Raw genomic sequence first — 18,469 nt, forward strand, 5'->3', positions numbered from 1 at the left:
TCTTAACTGTTGTACATTTGCTGCTTATTAAAACAATGTCCGAAGGAGGGTTTTTTTATACAAGAACATGCTCATTCTCCTTTTACGATTCTTCATTAAAGTAAAAACCAAGCTCAAATTGAAAGAAATAAGAATTGCATAATTGCAGGAACATAAATTTGTCATAGCACCAGAGAATGAAAATGAAGCTAAATTTTCTTGCTCCACTAGTAATATAACACTATTTCAGAACAAATGTACAGTTTATAGAGGTTTTCAGACCCTAATGTAATTTCTTACAGGCAGTCAATCTAGCAGACAAACTAAGAAACAGACAGACAAATATGAGTACTAACAAGTTACCCTTGAAAAGTTTGGATTCCAGGGAACAGCTGGTGAGGACTGAACTTTCACAGGGAGCACATAAATCTCACAAGAGAAGCCATTTCCTCCTTTCTATCTTGATCAATGGGTAACATTAAAAACATCTTTACTGGAAAATTCCAGGCTCCAGGTCCATAAAGTTAATCAGTAAAACCTAACAGAGAGATGGGTATCACAGGCAGCTAGGATAAAGCACATGAAGACCACAGACATCTGTCGTTACTGAAAGTTTTCCTGCCGTGACAGAGCACAGACATCTGTCTGGAGAAGATACATCATGCCAATTGTTTTTGGCCCAGGACCAAATACACTTAATTTAATAGATACAAAAGGCCATATCAGACGTCATCCTCTGACTTATTAGTTGGGTGCGACAGTACAGAATCTAGCAGACATGCCAGGATTTAGGCTAAAACATCTATAAAGCAAAACCCATGGGTTCTTCAGGTTAAGGTCAGATAAAAATGCCAGTGTGGCCTATCAGCACAGAAATCTAGTAACAAGCCATATAAGCAGAGAAATTGATTGCAGTATATAAGCCTTTACTGTTTTGAAGAAATCAGTGCCATGGTTGCATTGTCACATGGCAAGCAAAAGCCTAGGAGGACACTCTGCCTAGAAGAGGATTAAATGTGTGGTTTGCCATCTCCCATTTGTGTAGGTTTGAAATTGCAACAGTGCAATCACTTAAAAATACATGAGATACACTTTCTCACAGGTTAATCACTAATAAGACAGCTTGTAATACAACACAAGGGGATGAATCTCATGCTTATAAATGCATCAACAGGGACCTTTGGATTCAAGCTGCTGGACAGGTTTACCAGCTTCTTAGCACACTAGTACTTTGCTGATGTTTAGTATTAAAGGAGGTCCCTGTAACACACTTGCTGTACAATTAATGTGCACAGGAAGTCATAGCTAGAGGATCTAGTCATGGAGAAGGTGGTGCAGGTGGGTATTAGTTGGGAGTACCAACTCGAGGGAGCAGCTGTACCATGAAATGCCAGCAGTGGCTCACCAGGGTATCTGGGGCTGTGTCAGAAATGAGGGAAGTTCGGCTCAGCAGCATGCTCCCCCTCTGGTTGGGAGCTGGATGGATTATTACTGTCTTCTGGCTTATCTGGTTAGGTGTCTTGTTCGCATAAAGCAGGGAACAGAAATGTGCAAAACAAAATCTCCTGCTCTTGGGTTTTGCCCTCAGACAAACAAAACTTTGCCCTCTAAGAACAGGATTTGCAATCAACCGTGCTTGAACTGCCTGGGATAGTATGGTTCTAGTGGGAAAGGAAGAGACTGGAAATGTTTCTGAAATCCAGTGTAACACAGTTACTCTGCATCATAGACTCCCACCCAGCAGCACATTGCTGAACTGACTGAAGACCTCAAATACACAGTACAACCATCATCTTACTAATTGCTTACCCCACCTCTCAAACTTCACACACTTCTGCATCCACTGCCATAAACCTTCAGTTGCCTTTCACAACATTTTCCCTCTCACTATAACCCTGGGAAGTTCCTGGGAAGATTTCCCCAGTGCTGCTGTGCAAGTTACCAGGTGAGATCCAGAGGCACCATGTGCCATGGCCCACTAACACCTCTACAGCTGCCCATTTTCCTCATGCTGAAGGCCTTGCACTACACAGCTCCTCTGTGTGCTTCCCGTGTGTTCCAGACACTCCATGGAGAAGGAAACACTGCCTACTTGGAGTGAGCAACACCACCACAAACCAAATGGATTCTGGTGAATACTAAAGACTAAGAAGCCAAAGGCTGAAACACAACATCCTGGCTATTTCTGGGAATGGCAGTTTGTCCTCACTCATCAGCTCCTGAATCCTTCTGGTCAAAAACCCCATTAAGTTACTGCAGTCTCTTCTGCTTTGCCACAGGGCAACAGGGAAGGTCACTCACTGCATTCCACTGCCAGCCGAGCCTTTTACTTGTCAAGCAAAGCTCCTGACTCATCAATGTGTACATTTGTAGGATGCAATATACTGACCTGTCACCAGTTTTACTGCCATGCTATCCTAAACTTTATAAGATAAAGGACAGACTTCAATTAGACTGGAATTTAAACACAGAAAGTGATTCAATCAGTTCATGAACAATCTCCTGCCACATCCCCAGATGGGGACTTGGGTTCTGGAGGTAATATTTCATTCTTAGAGACAGGCCAAACAGGGGGCTTCTCAAAACTATATTTCGTATAGCCATGTGTGTTTCACATCCTGTTGGCTTTTTTTGTTTTTTATTTTTTTCTTCCCCAGCAAACTCTCCAAGGAATACGTTATGAAATACTACACAAAACCCCCCAGTTTCCATTTAACCATAGGTTAAACTGATGCATTGTGACACTGCCATGGAGGGGCCATTATCCTCTAGTAATCATCTGTCATTCTTAATCACACGCCGGCAAGTTAAAAGTCTAATATGTTGCGACAAAACTGTGCAAGTGGATAACTGCAGAGTTAGCAGTTTGTCAGCCTGGAACAACACACTGGTCAGGATGCTGAGCTTCAGAAAGCCACAATGGATTTGTGCCATGAGGAAGGTTAAATTAAAAGGTGAGTAAAGTTGGGGTTTTCAAACACCCTTCAGATGGTAGCCAAATCATCCAAATAAGTCATAAGGAAGCCACTCCTACTTGCACTAGTTTCACTTTTTTGCTGCTTATTACAAGATTGGTAAACATAATTAATAATCTTACCAGTAAGTATTTTTGTGTGTGCTGGAAGATCTGAATGGACCCATTTAAGAAAACACTTAACTTACCTCTGGAATAGCTCTAGGAAGTATTTTGTCTTTTGTTTAAGCATTGAAGCAATTATTCTTCATTCCTGGAAAACCTGGGAATCTACAGATTTTTATAGCAAAAAACCCATGAACTGCAGTTACACAGAACCAGAGACTGATATAGGACTACCAGTCCCAGCCTATTATAATAATAAAAAATTACTATTAATCATTAAATATAATATAGAGATATAATATATTATCTCTTTAACCTCAAATATAATGTAAAAATATATCTGAAATTTACTTGCTCCTGAGGTGAGTCTAGAACAGTCGAACAAGCAACAAGTTGAACAAGCTGGAAAAAGGACTGAGGAAGTGAATTAGACCCAGGTCAGCAGGAGAAAACCCTGTCTTAGAGAAAGATGCTATTAACTCTCTAGGGTTAGAAGAAGGAAACTGAAAATTCAGTTTTTCAGCATGCAAAGTACTTGTGAACTTTGAAGTGGAAAAACATGATAGACACAGGAAGAATACCCTCAAGCGGCTGATGCTAAATATGTCATCAAAAGTTAACATTCTTGGCTAGACTGTGATTAAAATAAGGAACTCAACATCACTGACAATTTTAGAGGCCAAAGATTGAGCAAGATTCAATGAGAAAGCAAACAGATACAGGAATAGAGAACTCTGAAGCACCAGCATGCAGAGACCACCCAAGCACTGTTCAAGGCCAGCCAGTTAACAAAAGGTGTGAAGAAAACTTGAGGGAACTTCAGCAGAGGCTCATCCTCCAACAGCTCTGTTAGGGGTTCTCAGCGAAGGCAACCTTTTTTCTCTGCTCTTAAAGGCTGCTTTAAAGCTGGGGCTCTCACCCTGGTCCTTGCCTGAGCTGTGCCACAGCCCTGCACCTCATTGATTCACGTCCTGGCCAGGTTCCCAGTGTGGCTGTGGGTCACCCCTGTGCACTTGCTGGCCATCACTGATCCTGGTCACCATGCCCAAACCTGATTATGATCTATGATCCTGACTCAGGCTCCCAGCTTACACACTGCAGATTTGCTTGGTGTTCTGGTTCCTGGGCTGAACCCAGATACCCTCACTGGCACTGACTGCCTCACTTGGGGTACAGTGGGACTGGTCCATGGCTGGAAAGCCACAGCTTCTACTGGCCTCCCTTCCCTGAGGGAACAGCTTTGAGCTACAACAGTTGAAGTTAGAAACAAGCATTGTCTGAGAAACGAAACATTGTGCTAGAGCTTTTTAAAAGTTCCTCAATTCTAGGGACTGGAATACTGAAACTGTGCAAACTTTAAAGTTTTGTGAATTGCCACATCTATACCAGTGTCATGGATCTGCTGAAGCTTCCCCTCATTTAGTGCTACCTACTCCCAGATATGATACCTGAGTTCCTCAGTCTAAAAGCCCAGTCCACAGTAATACTGTTTCTCTCTTTGTGCTACAGACTACTCAAAAGCTCACACATCAACACTAGAAGTTCTGCTGAGGTGTATTTTCCTTGACATCTTTGTCATTGCTGAATAATTAGCATAGAATTAGCTGACTAGTTTTTAATAATAACCATCATAATGCATGAAGAGGAACATTGTGTTGATTCAAATTTTAAAAAAACATAAATCAATGCATACAGTCCAATTCCATGTGCAGTCCCCAGAACAGATCACCAACAATCTCGTGCTGTAACTCCAAATGACACCCTTTGAATCCCAGTAGTATTTACCTTGCAAAGCACCCTATCACCCAGCGACCCAGTAATGGGGCATTTTTGAGCATAGGGGTAAATTCTACCCCTTTTTATTCTTGTCCTTGTTCTATATTTTCACTGTTATAAGTCTGAAGTAGGGGATAACTGAATTATACTTATCTGACAAAGGTAAACAAGAATTTACAACCAGCCAAAAGACTGAGCCAAAACAGAGAAAGCCCTATGTTCTTCAAGTACTCTCATAAATTTGTTTTGAAGTATCCTACTGCTTCCAGAATACACAGCCCAAACAGCATTTTTTCCCCTATGATGCTGCATCTTGGAAGAGAAGTACTATCACTAGATATGAGTTAGCTAAAACCAAGAACACAAAAAGAAAATGTATTTCAGACACCACATATCCCTTCCTTCTGTAGGCATGACATTCTTTTTTATAGAAAATAAAAACCAACCATTTTTATTGACTGTACTGCAGATACCTGTACAGAGTGTAAACTTTAATATTTCACCAGATATGCGAATATTTCTGGAGAAAGAGTTATCAAGCACCTTCATTTCAACAAATTTTTGATATTTACAGTAAGACATACCTGATTAACTGTATGAATAGAATGACTTAAAAGTTATAAAAAGTTATACAAAAAAATCTTTTAAATGTTTATATGTTTTGTTATTTTATGATAAATATACAATTAAAGAGGAGTATGTCACACAGTTAAGACTCAGAATTGGCTCTGTTTAAAATTGTCATTATTGTGTCTGAAGAGGGAGTGAGGAAATGGGGATGTTAGCTTACAGCTCTGATCATGACACACAGTGAAATGTGCTCTGGCAGGTGCCTCACAAGCCCTGTTTTGCTCTGCCACAGGTTGGTTTGCAGGCAAGCTTCCTTCCCAATACAAAATAGGGAAACCAAACTTCACTCCCAGATTTGTACTGCTAATTTGACATATAAGTATGCATTTAGATTTTCCCTCTCCAAACTTACTGGTGATGATGAAAACACCAACTTCACTTTGATTTTCAGAACATCGTTTTTGCTGCTACTGAACACTGGCACATAAATGGGGCATGACTATATTTTTTCTTTTAAGCACTAAAACAGAGGTGAGCTTTCTGAAAATCAGATTTTAACTGCCATCCTTTCTTGTGGTCTACAAAAAGGCATGGCATGGTTTGCTAAAGAAGAAAGATTGCTAAGATAAAATTCAGAGACCACTTTGAGGCTTATAGAATCAAACATAGAAATACTATTTAAAAGCCTGTCAGAAAACAAATGTGACTATCTCTTTAAAATCACTTGTCTTCCAATGAATCAACATCAATTCTTTGATGACCTATCAGTGATTGTTCCAAATATCTAAATTTTGTTTAGTGGATTTGAGGGAACTATTCAGGAATCCACCTCAAACAGAAGAAAGATAAATCTCTTAAAACCTAACAAAAACTTCAAATATATCCACTAAACAATGTTGATTACCTATAACAAATCATGTGCTTTAGGAAAGGATCACATGAGCCAAGGTGAGAATTATAAACCTTACAGCACATGGATAAAGTACTTCTGTAGCTGATATTCAAGTTTTTGAAGTGAAAGGAGTGGTAGGACTGAGAAGGAATATGGTTGGGCAGTAAATACATGCTATTACTGGGTATTTGCCCTCACCCGTTCATCCTTGGGATTCCCTGATTATTTCTCGGCTAGAGATAAGCCCAACCATATATATGATGGGCTCAGCATATCACTTCTGCAGAAAACTGCTGTGAGCTCCAAGGTACAATTCAGCCTCAAGATTTGAGTAGTTCCATTCCCTTTACTCTGTTCTGGGTCTGTTACTTCAATTTTGCCAAGAGACATATCCACATTTACCTTCAAAAGCAAGAGATAATTTAACAAGGAATAAGGTGAATTTGGAGCCAACCTGGGCAGCTCTGTCTTACTTAACTGCTACAAAAACAGCCTCTGCCTCTGTGTGTGTGTGTGTCTGCATATGTGCATTGTGGCTTGCTGTCAGCAGCATGGAGCACTTATCTTTAGGGCCTGATTGTGTTGATAGGAGTGAATTGTTTACAGCACATTTCCAAAAGGTGTCTGCTGCTCTAAAGCTTATTTTAACGCTCAGTTTCTTTCTATACAATCTACTCCAACTGTGTTGTCAGGGCAGCGGCAAGTACGGCCTCCTGGGGTAGCCAAGCAGAGGTGAGTACAACCACCATTATTCACCGTACAGTAGTTATGTCCTGGGGAAAAAAAAACAGAGATGCAAAACTTTAGAGAAAAAAAATGCATGCAAGAGATCTTAAGACTTATGGCTACACTAGGGAGACAAGCTTTGGGGAGATAAGAGTCACCTTATCCCTTGTGTCAACTTGACATTCACATAAAAGAAAGATCAAATTATCAGAGTGAAAGAGGCAACATGAATCAAGCGGGCTGTTCCTAAAATACCCTTCATAAACTGGCCACACGGTCACAGATACTAGAATGAAGAGAAGTCAATGAGTAAATAGAGAAATGCAACGTCGGGACAAAGCCCAAAATGCTACAGATCATCCTCAGATGCCAACCGTACAAAGACAGAGTAATGATCCATGAAAACAAGCAAACACAAATAAATTGAGCAGTTGGGGAAGTGTTGACGTTAAAGAGTAAAATGAAAGAGAAGTCAGCTCCAAAAGCAGTGGATCAGAGAGGAAAGGCATGCATCCAGAAAACCACTTGAAACATACATAAGACATAGAAAGAAATTACACCAAGGTTCTGAATATTGTAGGTATAAATATATATATATAGGCACACAACATTGAATTTTACACTGCTTACAAAAATGAATCTGTGAATTAACTAGTAACAACAATATAACTGATTTCTTAATTATGACATTTGTATGTATTTTTAAGCTCTAAGCCAAAACTTCCACTAAATTGTTTTTTATTGCATGTATTGAGTAATTTGAAGAGAAATTATCCTAAGGGGATTTTTCAGTTCCAAAGTAAAAATAGCACAACTCCTATAATTCCAGCAATATTGTAATAAAAACCAGCGAATGCTTCTCCTGTGATTTGCTAAGAACAACATAACTGTACAATGATACAGCTTCACGGAAACCAAATTATATTTCAAGGGTATCAGCTTCGTCTCTTCCTCTTTTCAATAGCATGTCTGAAAAACTTAACATTCAACAGAGCAGAAGGTCCAGCTCAGTCCAGCCACTCTACCACCTGCTGTTTTCTGAACATTCCATTTTGAAAAACACTGGATCTCATTAAGGACGTCTGGAAGACTATAATATTTCTGCAGTTTAAACCTAATAAGTGAATAAGGCCCTAGCCATGAATATAGCATTCAATTTAGAAGATGATACATTAGCATTTTTTACAGGTCAGATGCTCGTCTTAATCATACACGTCCTTTCACAAAGGATAGAACAGGCCCCTTCTCCCCCTCCAGTTCTGGTTTCATGTGGCAATTACAACAATTGCTTTTATGGAAAAAAATTATTAGGTGGCTTTTAATTTCTTACTAAACAGAAATCTAAGCACTAACCCAAATCTTCACTACCCAAATCAGTTGGCAACGTATAAATGGGAGCTGCTACTAAGTTCATTTATACATTAAGGTGTTACACAACTTTAAAAACTCAAGAATCATCTGGATTACCTCCTGGGCACTGAGCAAAGGCTGTGGTGATTCCATAGAGTCGTGAGCGCTTGTGGGGCTGGAAATTATCATTTTCTAATGAAATTGTGCGATCCACTGCTACAACAGCATCCCTGCCATATGCAGAAGGAAATACACAGAAGTGAGATGAAGGTGAAAGTATAGGGGGAAACAAAACAAAACAACACAACAAAAAGCACCCCCAAGAAAACCAATGAAAATGCCAACCAACCAGTCAAAAAATGAAAACAAAACCAAAAGTGGGGAAAATTTGAAGTTGCTTTCTTTTTACAATTAGGAAGAGATACCAGAAGTAAAATCCCCAAACACATCACCTTTCCTGGACAAACCTACTATGTTATGACCTTCATTCCTTCATTCTCACCAGCTGAGAAATTTATCAGAGAGACACCTTAACAATTTTGAAGGTGCTTCTGATACCAACAATGTCCCTCTACAGGAGGGATGCATTTGGCACATTTTTCACATTGTGCCCCTCTGACAAGTGTTGTGGTATAACTGACACTGCAGCTATTAAGAATAACAATTATGGAAATGATGTGTTGCAGGTGGAGCCTGATCTCCAGAAGGAATGCAGCTAGTCATAAGCAATTTTACCTTCCTAAGTATAAAAGGGCAGTCAAGTGACAGACCTGTAGCACACCATTTCTCAAACCTGTTCTAGAATAGCACTTCCCAAATGTTAATTTCTAACTTGGAAATCCTCACACACAGTAATAGCTACTGCTGCTGCAATTGATAGAGGCATTTGGGTAAGAGTTTGCTGATAGAGCCCATAAAACCATTTACATCAAGTAAAAATATTTATTTAAAAATGCAAGGACTGGTTTTTCTTGCAGAAGTTAAAGTAAATCTCTAAGTCTTGTTCATATGGCAACATTTTAGAGCATTTGCAATAAAGAAAGTGTCATCAAGATAGTGAACACTTTTTTCCCCCCTTATTTTTGATTGAACATTCATATAACACAGGGCATAGAAAGCCAAGAGTGATGAATGTCTGCCCTCTACAATGCAGCTGCTATAAGAAAAACAAGTTACTGCCCACTCCTTTCCCAAGAATGTTCAGTGTTAAAAGCATTTTCTTCAAGAAAAATCACTATGCTAGAAAGCAAAAACTCATTTAACTGGCAGCATCAATAGGTCAACTCTACATATCCACTCCGCCCTGCATCAGCTCTTGCCAGGAAAGCAACAAAACAGGAATGTGTGAGAGGTCAGGCATGAGAAATGCAGAATATACTTCAGTTTCTACCAGAGAGAAAAAAAATGGAAGTACTCCCTAATTTCCTTAGCAGATAATGTACCTTCTCCAGTCTGTATAGTATAAATTCTTCCCATAGCTTGTAACACCAAAAGGATACTGAATCCCTTCAACAATCTTTCGTCGACCAAGCTGATTAGGGTTCATGCATTCCAGCCTCTTGGTACCTGGATGTAGTGAAACAATTAAGCCTTTGAATCAGAACAAGAGAGCTCTCATTAGGGATGAAAGATAAGCACAAATATGTAGGCATGAACAGGGTGGAAAGTCCTGGGAATCTTTCAGTGTGCTGCTTAGTCAAAGCCTTCCTCCATGTGTCACATGTGTGCATGTGCCAAAAACTGAATGGATAAATACTCCAGCGCTAATGCTACTCAGCACACCACTGAAGTTAAAGGAACACAAATGTCTCATGCAGCCATAGCCAATGCTCACAAGCTGAGATTCCTGCTATGGATTCCAGAATCCTTGGGTTGGTGTGGAAGCTGACAGAAGGCCTCCTCCATTCTGGAGGGATACTTCAGCCATTAACTGGTTCCACCTCCTCTGGAAGACATTTTTGCAAAATTTGCGTGGTGAGCATGTTCCTGAAATGTTTACTGGGTTGGGCCATGAAGGTGAGACTGCAGGAAAAACATCTAACTCATAGATGCAAACAGGGTGCAAAAAGGTCTAGCTGCAAAGCCACTGCAGGCTGGGAACACTGCTAATGAATTTAAACACCTGTAGGTTTTTCCTAAGTGATGTGTTTCAGAATTAGACAAAAAAGGAGAAGGTGAAAATGTGAGAACAAGAAAGGAAGAGAGAGAAAGTAACTAGAGATAGCAGGAGATACATTTGGAGGTTGGAGAAAGTGTTTTACAGTGAAAAAGAGAGCTTGACCATTTCAGTTTATCCAAAATTTGAAAGGTGACTTGAAGTGTAAAAGCACCTCCACAGGAAGACATCCCTGCCAGAGTCTACAGGGTTAAAGACAGCAAGATGCCAAAAGATAAAAATTAAATGAGAATTAAAAGCACACGTCCCCCCCACCCATTGGTAAGACACTGTCACAAAACTAACAATGGGTTTGTGGCAGAACATTAATCCCTTGATCTTTTGGGTGCATTCCTTTTCCACACTTGCTTCAGTCAAATATAAGCCAGACTTGGCCTCAGGTTACAGACCTCAAAACAAAAGTGCCAGGATGACATTCTATAAGGCATATTAGATAAATCTGTGGTTTTTCTCTAGTCTTAAACTAAAAACTTCTACAAAGCCCTAAGCACTACCTAAAAAATAGCCACATATAAGACACACAGACATAGATCTGTTACATTCCTAGAAAGTTTTGTCATCAGAATTGAAATCCTTCAGCTTGCACACAGTCTCATGTGAATAGCAATGAATAAATCATTAAAGCCAAAAGCTATGGCTGTGCATAATTTCAGGATTGGACATACACTACTACTATTACAAAGAAATATTTTAGCCCCCTTTACCTGCATCTACCCAGCACAGCATTGAGGAATAAGGATCAAATGTCAGTCCATTTGGTAATCCAAGATCATCTTTAACAAGAATTCTTCTGTTTGCACCATCCATGTATGAAGTTTCAATTTTAGGAGCTTCTCTGTTCCAGTCAGTCCAGTACAGGTTTCTTAGGAAGAAGGAAAAGGCTAGAGTTAAGACAGGGACTAATCACAAAAGATTGATGTAATTAAGAAAATGCTAAGAACACAAAAGTAACACACAGCCCCTAAATAATTTAAATAAATAAGAAGGGCCATACTGCACTTTGATACAGAAGTCAAAAAAGTGTAGTAAAAATGTAGTAAATAAACTTCCATTAAAAACAAAAGGAACAAGCACAGATATAAGAAAAAAATGCTTTCCTTCCATTGTTTAGCTTATGATCAAAATGCCAGCCAAAAAGACCTATATTGCAACAGTTCTGAGTGCCATTCAAAATGTACATCTACATTTCGAGTTCTTCATCTCACTTCCCATCATGTCTGCTCAGGCTAAAGCAAGAGTATTTGGCATACATTTGGGACCCATTTGAAACAGTATTTTTCTTTTCAGTGTACCAAGTAAGCAACACACAATGGAATCAGAGTAGTTTATCCTCAGCAGAGACCCCCAGAGGGGATCATTAGCTCTCTGATGTTTTAATGTTAATAGCCATTTTTCAGTGGTAGAGTTTTTTTCCTTGGATGTATATTCTGTGCCTGAGAATATGCATGGCCCTTTCGTTGTTTACTCCTTAATACACACACAATTTGCTAAAAGGTGGAAGTCCATGATTCTTGACCTGAACCCAGAGCCCTACTCCATTCAGTGGGATTCTGCACGGAACACAGGTCTCTCCTCAGTCCATTAAATAATCAGATAAATAAAATCAAACTTTGCACGTGTTTCTTGACAACATATCCATACCCTCTCACAGGATCCAGGACAATTGCCCTGGGGTTTACCAAACCAGTGTCAAAAAGGATGCGGCGCTGGCGCCCGTCCAGCCTGGCCACTTCTATTCTATCCAGCTGAGAGTCAGTCCAGAAGATGTTGCGACCTAGATGATCTACAGCTATCCCTTCAGGGCTTCCCAAGTCTGCAGGAGAACAGAGAAAAACATTCCTAGGCATTATATTTATTCCAAATACACTGTGTCAGCATCATAAGGATAACCTTCAACAGAGAAATTTTCTTCAGTGTTCTGGCTGTGGTCCAACAAAAGCTACTTTATATCACTTGGAAGAGGAACATACATTTTACCTCAAAGTTTAAATACACAAAACTCTCATAAAGACATAGAATGAAATGTTCCATATGGAACAAACTTGCCACACATAGAAACTGCACTTAAGAGGGGCAAACACAGAAAGAGTTGATAGCAGAAAGGAACAGCAGAGAGTGTCAAAATCTTATTCTACCATCCTTAGAAGGCCGTAAAATGGATTTTATAACCCTTCAATATTTCTCCTTTAGCACTGGCATACACAGCACCACTCTGAAAACGGAATTTGTGCTAAGTTTACCTGATGTAACAATTAAACAAAATGAAACTCTAAACACTAGGGACAATGACATTAACTTACTGATGCAATCTAGATCCAGTTCTTTGTTTTTGAAGAGCTATTCTTTTAGGAACACATTTTAGCACTGTATGTGCACAGTTTTTCTTGGACAGTTAGTTGTTCCAAAAGCAACAGGAAATAGCAGATATTGACCTTACTGCTCTAGTATTAGTAATTTCTAACTTGGATTCAGGATGCAGAAAGAATTTATAAAGTTTAATTCAGCCACTATGAGAAACTGCTTGTTTTTTTCAAGGTTCCATTGAAAAAGAGCAGGCAGGCCAAGTGGAATTTAAGGAAGCGAAAGACAAGTTAAAAAAAATATATCTATTTTTGTTCAATTTCAGTTCCAAAAGAAAAGGAAACAATTGTACATGGTCACTCCCCAAAAGAGGCAAAGTTACCTTTTATACCAGCCAGCTGTTGGAAAAAAAGCACCTTTCAAATGCTGCTGCACACACAGAATGGAATGTAGCCCCTTATCCTTATTTTAGTTCTTAAGTTTATTCACTGACAGCCATTAAACAAACATTATGTAACACAAGCAACCTTTCTAGAGAAAAGGCTTTTGGCCCAGAACATCGGAACATAGGGCTCTCTAGACTTTGCTACTGTGAGGTTGCTGTGAATAACAGTTGCACAATAGTTCAAGCATCCTCTGCTCTCCCACTCAAGAGAATTACACTTAGCACTTTATCTGCACACATGACAGATTTATATTAATTGCTGAAGAGGTGGAAAGGAACAAACAAGATGTACCTCATTGCTTCTGACTCACAGCTCATGGCCGGAGGGGAGGGATGCTGGGGAAGAAAGTAAATGTTAATCAGGAATTTCTTTACTCCTCCTGAGGGCTCTTGGGCACACTTGGACTCAGTTATACTGACTTCACATTACTCCTTTATTTCTCTAAGTGCTTCTGTGGAGCTAAACCTGTCAGCTGCAAGAAACCACCTTACATATACTTCAGATCCTCAAATGTTCCTACTTCTTTCTTTGCTAGTGGCAGAGTCTGCTGAGGGTGGCCTCAAAATGAGGTGACTGTGGCAACAGTCCCCAGTCTCTGGGATCAGATGATTACTGACTAAATGGTAATGGAGGAGCTCCCAGACTCTTTTAGGAAACAGAAGACAGTAGCAGGCAAAAAATTTGCTGTCACTGATTCCCAGGAGCCCCTGCTCCCTGACTAGTTTCCTTGTTTCAATTTCCTTATGTCAGCTGTATGTTAGGAGATTTATAGAAGTCTAAAGTAAATGCCCCTTCTGTGTGGTTGATAATGAGCCAGACAAAACTATCCCCCATGGAGAGAGGGTTAAGGGAATATTTAAAGGCTTCATTTATCACCAGTCTTTCCAGAGGCACAGATATGCTCCTGCTATATTGTCATCAAGCCTGATACAGTCACAGGCTCTGTCCCTAAGGGCAGGTTTCTACCGACATGCACAGTTGATAGGACTTTAAGCAATTACCACAGAGGAAAGCTCTCCTTCCTAACCTGCTGCCACAGCTGCAGAGCTGAGAAAGCCTCCACAGCCTATACAGCTGCAGGGATAAAGGAGAACTGGATAGGGCTCCGAATTGGATGGGGCTCCACGATTAAACAGTGTTTCTGCAAAGCAGCACAACTTGGATCACAAGAGCTTTAAAAAAAAAAAAAAACAACCAAAAATGTAGTACATTCCGCAAAAATACGCATGAACTGAAGAAAGCAGCTGGAGCTCACAGGAGGAAGAAGGCAAAGATCAAAACAAAACAAAAAATTCTCACGAGTCTTCTGAGGGGAAGGCATTTTCCTATTTCATTAAATTTGAAAGTTTTAGTTTTGGCCCACATAGAAGATATCCATTCGAATGCTGAATATTCAATATTACTTTGATCTGAATCCTTATTGAAATGCCCATTAACATACAAAAAATAAATTGCAACATCTCTCCCAGTCTCTTCAGGAAAAGCATTCACGTCCTATGCTACCAATAGAACAACAGAATACACGTGAAAGCTCCAGACATACAATATTTTTTATAGCAGATAAAACTCATGAGGTTTCAATTTGGTATTGAAGCATCTTGAATTACCTTAAATAATCAATCAAATTTAGCTGAAAGCCTCCACAAATACTTTTCCAACATTTTATACATTGCAAGAATTTTAATGCCTACACACACTCTCATTACATGTGTATAATTCACATTATATTAAAGCTTTTAGTAAATAGTAATTTCCCCCATTTTAAAAAGTGCAGATTCTAAAAAAAAAATCATTAATAGTGCAAAGCAAAAATCTTTTCCCTGCAGAGTTTCTAAGTTGCACAGGCAAGCACAGGATTGCACTGCCAGCTAGAGTCCCTTTCATTAAATAATTCGGGATGTAAAAAGAAGTCTCACAGAACACCTCAGCCATCAAGTGGTATAGAAATATGAAGCTCCATACTAGCTGGAATGGCTAGGGATGGCCTTAAGCTCTCTCTTTTTCCTTCCTAGGCCAATGGTAGGATCCAAGCCACCCCCATCTATCTGCTGTTCCTAAGAGCCTGAATGGAGTCTCACAAACTATACCAAAGCACAAAGTCCAGGCAATGATCCTCTACACATCCAAGGAAAAAGAAACCAAATTTATTGCAGAGTTTTATAACTGGCTGATCATTTTTCTAAAATAATTTCGTAAGTTTTTGTAATAATATCTGCAAAGGATTGAAAGCAAAGGTGACCTCTTCCAGTATCTTGACTTCACAAGTGTTCTAGGATCTTGAGGACACTCATTTAAAATGTGCCTCCAGCTACTTTTGCTGTTGTTTTTTTTAATGACACCTCCCCCAACCATTCACTTTGTTCTCTAAACCTGTCCTTCCCCTAGCCCTTTCAACTCAATAAAAGGGTTTAACATCCAAGATGCGTGGGCTTGACCTTAACCCTTCTAATGAAAATTAACAAGGACTGCAGTGAGCAGCAGTCTTGAAGGAAAGAATGTAAGAGCAAGATATAAACTGGATAAGCACTAACTTCACAATTCCATCTAGTCTAATTCTCAAATCCTTGAACAACTACAGAGGGTGAAAACAAAACGAGGTGGCTTTATTCACTTTCCATGCCACATCTTGAGTGGCAGGCATGGGAAAATCACAGCTGAAATGGGTTCTAACAACTTTTCAGCTGTTTGATCCCTAAGCCAACGAAGAGAGAGCAGGAGTTCTCTTCAGCCTCCATGCTCACCAGTCCTTTCCCAGCAGAGCAGGCAGCTGACAGGCAGAGTTCAGGAGAGAAAAAAATAGTACATATAACAAAATCTCAGCTATCCAGCACCTATCTGGCTTGCCAGAACAAAAATCAAAGATACCCTCTGATGGTATTTCATGTTAATATATAAACATTACTCTTAATCAGCTCAGGCGACACCTAGGAAGTACATATTATACTAAATTCGAGTCTAATATCATTCCTAGGGAGTAGCAAGAAAAGGAATTTTGTGCTGTTACCTGTTTTGATTATGGTTGTTGGCTCCCCACCATGCAGGCTGGCCCTGCTGATCGAAGGGCCGCTGATGTCTGTCCAATAAACCATCTTGTCCACACAGTCATAAGCAACTCCAATAACAACTTTGTCCTGTTGGACAACAGGCAAGTTAGATCAGCTTAGGATAAACAAGTTACTCATCAGCAGCATTAACTTTCAAGTCTCAAGCCTGAGGAAACAAAATTCTTGAGGAAAGGTAGGAAATGGGGAGGAGAGGCTGAGAAAATCATTGGGTAACAGTCACTGTCAAATATCTTAGAAAAATACTTCCAGTTAAAAGTCCCTTTTAACTAGCAGATATCGTTCCCCATTATTTCAAAGAAGCATTGGAGATACTCGTACTGAACAGTTTGACTTCTGCAGCTTCACCTGCGTACCCATCTAAAGAAGGTTCATGTTGACATTTTACTGTGTCACCCCTTCATGTACCTTTTTCCTCTCATTCTTTCCCTTTAAGGGGGAATAATGACTTCAATCAAATCTGACTTGCACTGACATCCAAGCCATGCATTATGGCTGTGCTTCCCATGTAGCACCATTTGACTCTAAAAACTTCTAGCAAAGAAAAGTTTTATTTTAAAAGTTAGCTTAAACAAGTACTACATAAATCATTCTGGTGGAAAGAATATTCTCATCAACAAGAAACGTTTGTATGCAATCTTTCAGGCAGAAAGAAGATAGGACTAGAGTTTGAGTTTAGGGTTCAAATTCCTTCCTCCAGGCAAATCAAAGTGAAAAAGGGCTGGCATGTGACACAGGTGGTGGAAAGGAGAGGTTCTCAGCATCAGGAATTCATTTTCCAGGAAAAAAGATTCTCAAGATGGTAGTACGAAGCATGGGAAAAAGATCTACCACCCACTGGGCTTACACACGGGGAAAGAAGCAAAAAAAAAACTGAAAAAAGAATAATATATGTGTAGCCAAGAAGTGGAGACAACCAACTGAAAAAAATAGGAATAGATTAAGACTAAGGAAAAAACTTCGAAGGAGTAGGAATCCACTTACTTTTGACCTACTGCTATTGTAGGTCTCCTAAACGTTTATAACAGAGTCAGAAAACCAATAGAAGTGTGAATAGTGAGGAGTTTATTTGAAGAGCTGCTGGAGGCATGTGAGATTAAATTTTTGTCTTGTGATCTATTGTGAGACTTTCTTTAAAAGGAAATTATTATCTTTTCTATATCTTAGGTTTAAGATTTTTGACTAGTCAGGAATTTTCAGTAGCAAATTGATGGGATACTGAAATTTTAATGAAGAACAAAAATTGTGTTTTCAACCTAAATTATCAATGTGTGTAGACAAATAGTAGCTTTCATCTTTGTCAGGAATTTTCTAAAAAACATGAACTTAGTATAGTAAGTTACTTACTGGAATATGCAAGAGTGCTTTTGCACCGCTTTTCTTCATATTGTTTCCCTCTAGTGGGACATGTTCAATTTTACCACTTTGGGCAAAAAGCAAGTGTGTTCCTGGTGGCAGAGGTACTGTGTCTGGTCGAACAGAGGGCCCAATAACAACAGGAGGAGCGGCTGTGCTCAGACCTTGTTAGGAAACAGATGGGGAAAAAATTAGCTCGTACAGTACAACAAGGCTCCTTATTATTTGCAGAAACGCAATTACAGTCAGACTTCTTAGAAGGAAACAGCCTTATAAGCAGACATTAATAACTATAATCAGATGCAGAAAGCTTCTGAAATTTTCCCCTTGGCCGGCAGAGAAGGAGAAATTGACATAATATATCGTTTCATGTTTGGCTCTGTAATTGCTCTTTGCTTCAAATGTTTAGAAAAACCATCTTATTTTGCAGCTGAAGTGAGGAAAACGTAGGAAGGAGCATCCTTCCTTTCCTGAGGCAAGTCAGCTATTACAGCTCCCAGAGGGCAGAGACTATCTGGCCTCTCACTACTTCAAGGCAAGGAAGAACTTAGAAAACCTTCTTTATTCAGAAGTTTACCACAGCTGTCCAGATGCCCTGGCTGAAGGAAAAGTGTATGTTGGGGTCACTGAAGGGCATGAGACATACCACCACTGGGACAGCAGAAATCTGCATTGCTCCAAGGCAGTGCTGTATCTCAGGGAAGGACTAAGCCCCACATTTGGGAGACAGTGCACTCAGATGGAAAGATATCCACA

The 18,469-nt window shown here is 39.6% G+C and overlaps 1 protein-coding gene across 1 annotated transcript in view; it reads right to left on the reverse strand.

Annotated features, from left to right (window-relative positions):
* Nucleotides 1-5,304: 5,304 nt before the first annotated feature.
* The window catches only part of NID1 (nidogen 1), a 41,941-nt gene continuing 28,776 nt past the window's right edge, over nucleotides 5,305-18,469 (reverse strand). The window contains exons 14-20 of the mRNA XM_014874322.2: nucleotides 17,705-17,877; nucleotides 16,300-16,426; nucleotides 12,190-12,361; nucleotides 11,253-11,410; nucleotides 9,815-9,938; nucleotides 8,490-8,602; nucleotides 5,305-7,069 (exon numbers count right to left, since the gene is read on the reverse strand). Of these exons, the coding sequence (XP_014729808.2) occupies nucleotides 6,948-7,069; nucleotides 8,490-8,602; nucleotides 9,815-9,938; nucleotides 11,253-11,410; nucleotides 12,190-12,361; nucleotides 16,300-16,426; nucleotides 17,705-17,877 (989 nt within the window). The 3' untranslated portion in view covers nucleotides 5,305-6,947. The remainder of the gene's footprint in view (nucleotides 7,070-8,489; nucleotides 8,603-9,814; nucleotides 9,939-11,252; nucleotides 11,411-12,189; nucleotides 12,362-16,299; nucleotides 16,427-17,704; nucleotides 17,878-18,469) is intronic.

The sequence above is a fragment of the Sturnus vulgaris genome, chromosome 3, assembly GCF_052056855.1.
Source record: "Sturnus vulgaris isolate bStuVul1 chromosome 3, bStuVul1.hap1, whole genome shotgun sequence".
In the NCBI taxonomy this organism is placed as follows: Eukaryota; Metazoa; Chordata; class Aves; order Passeriformes; family Sturnidae; genus Sturnus; species Sturnus vulgaris.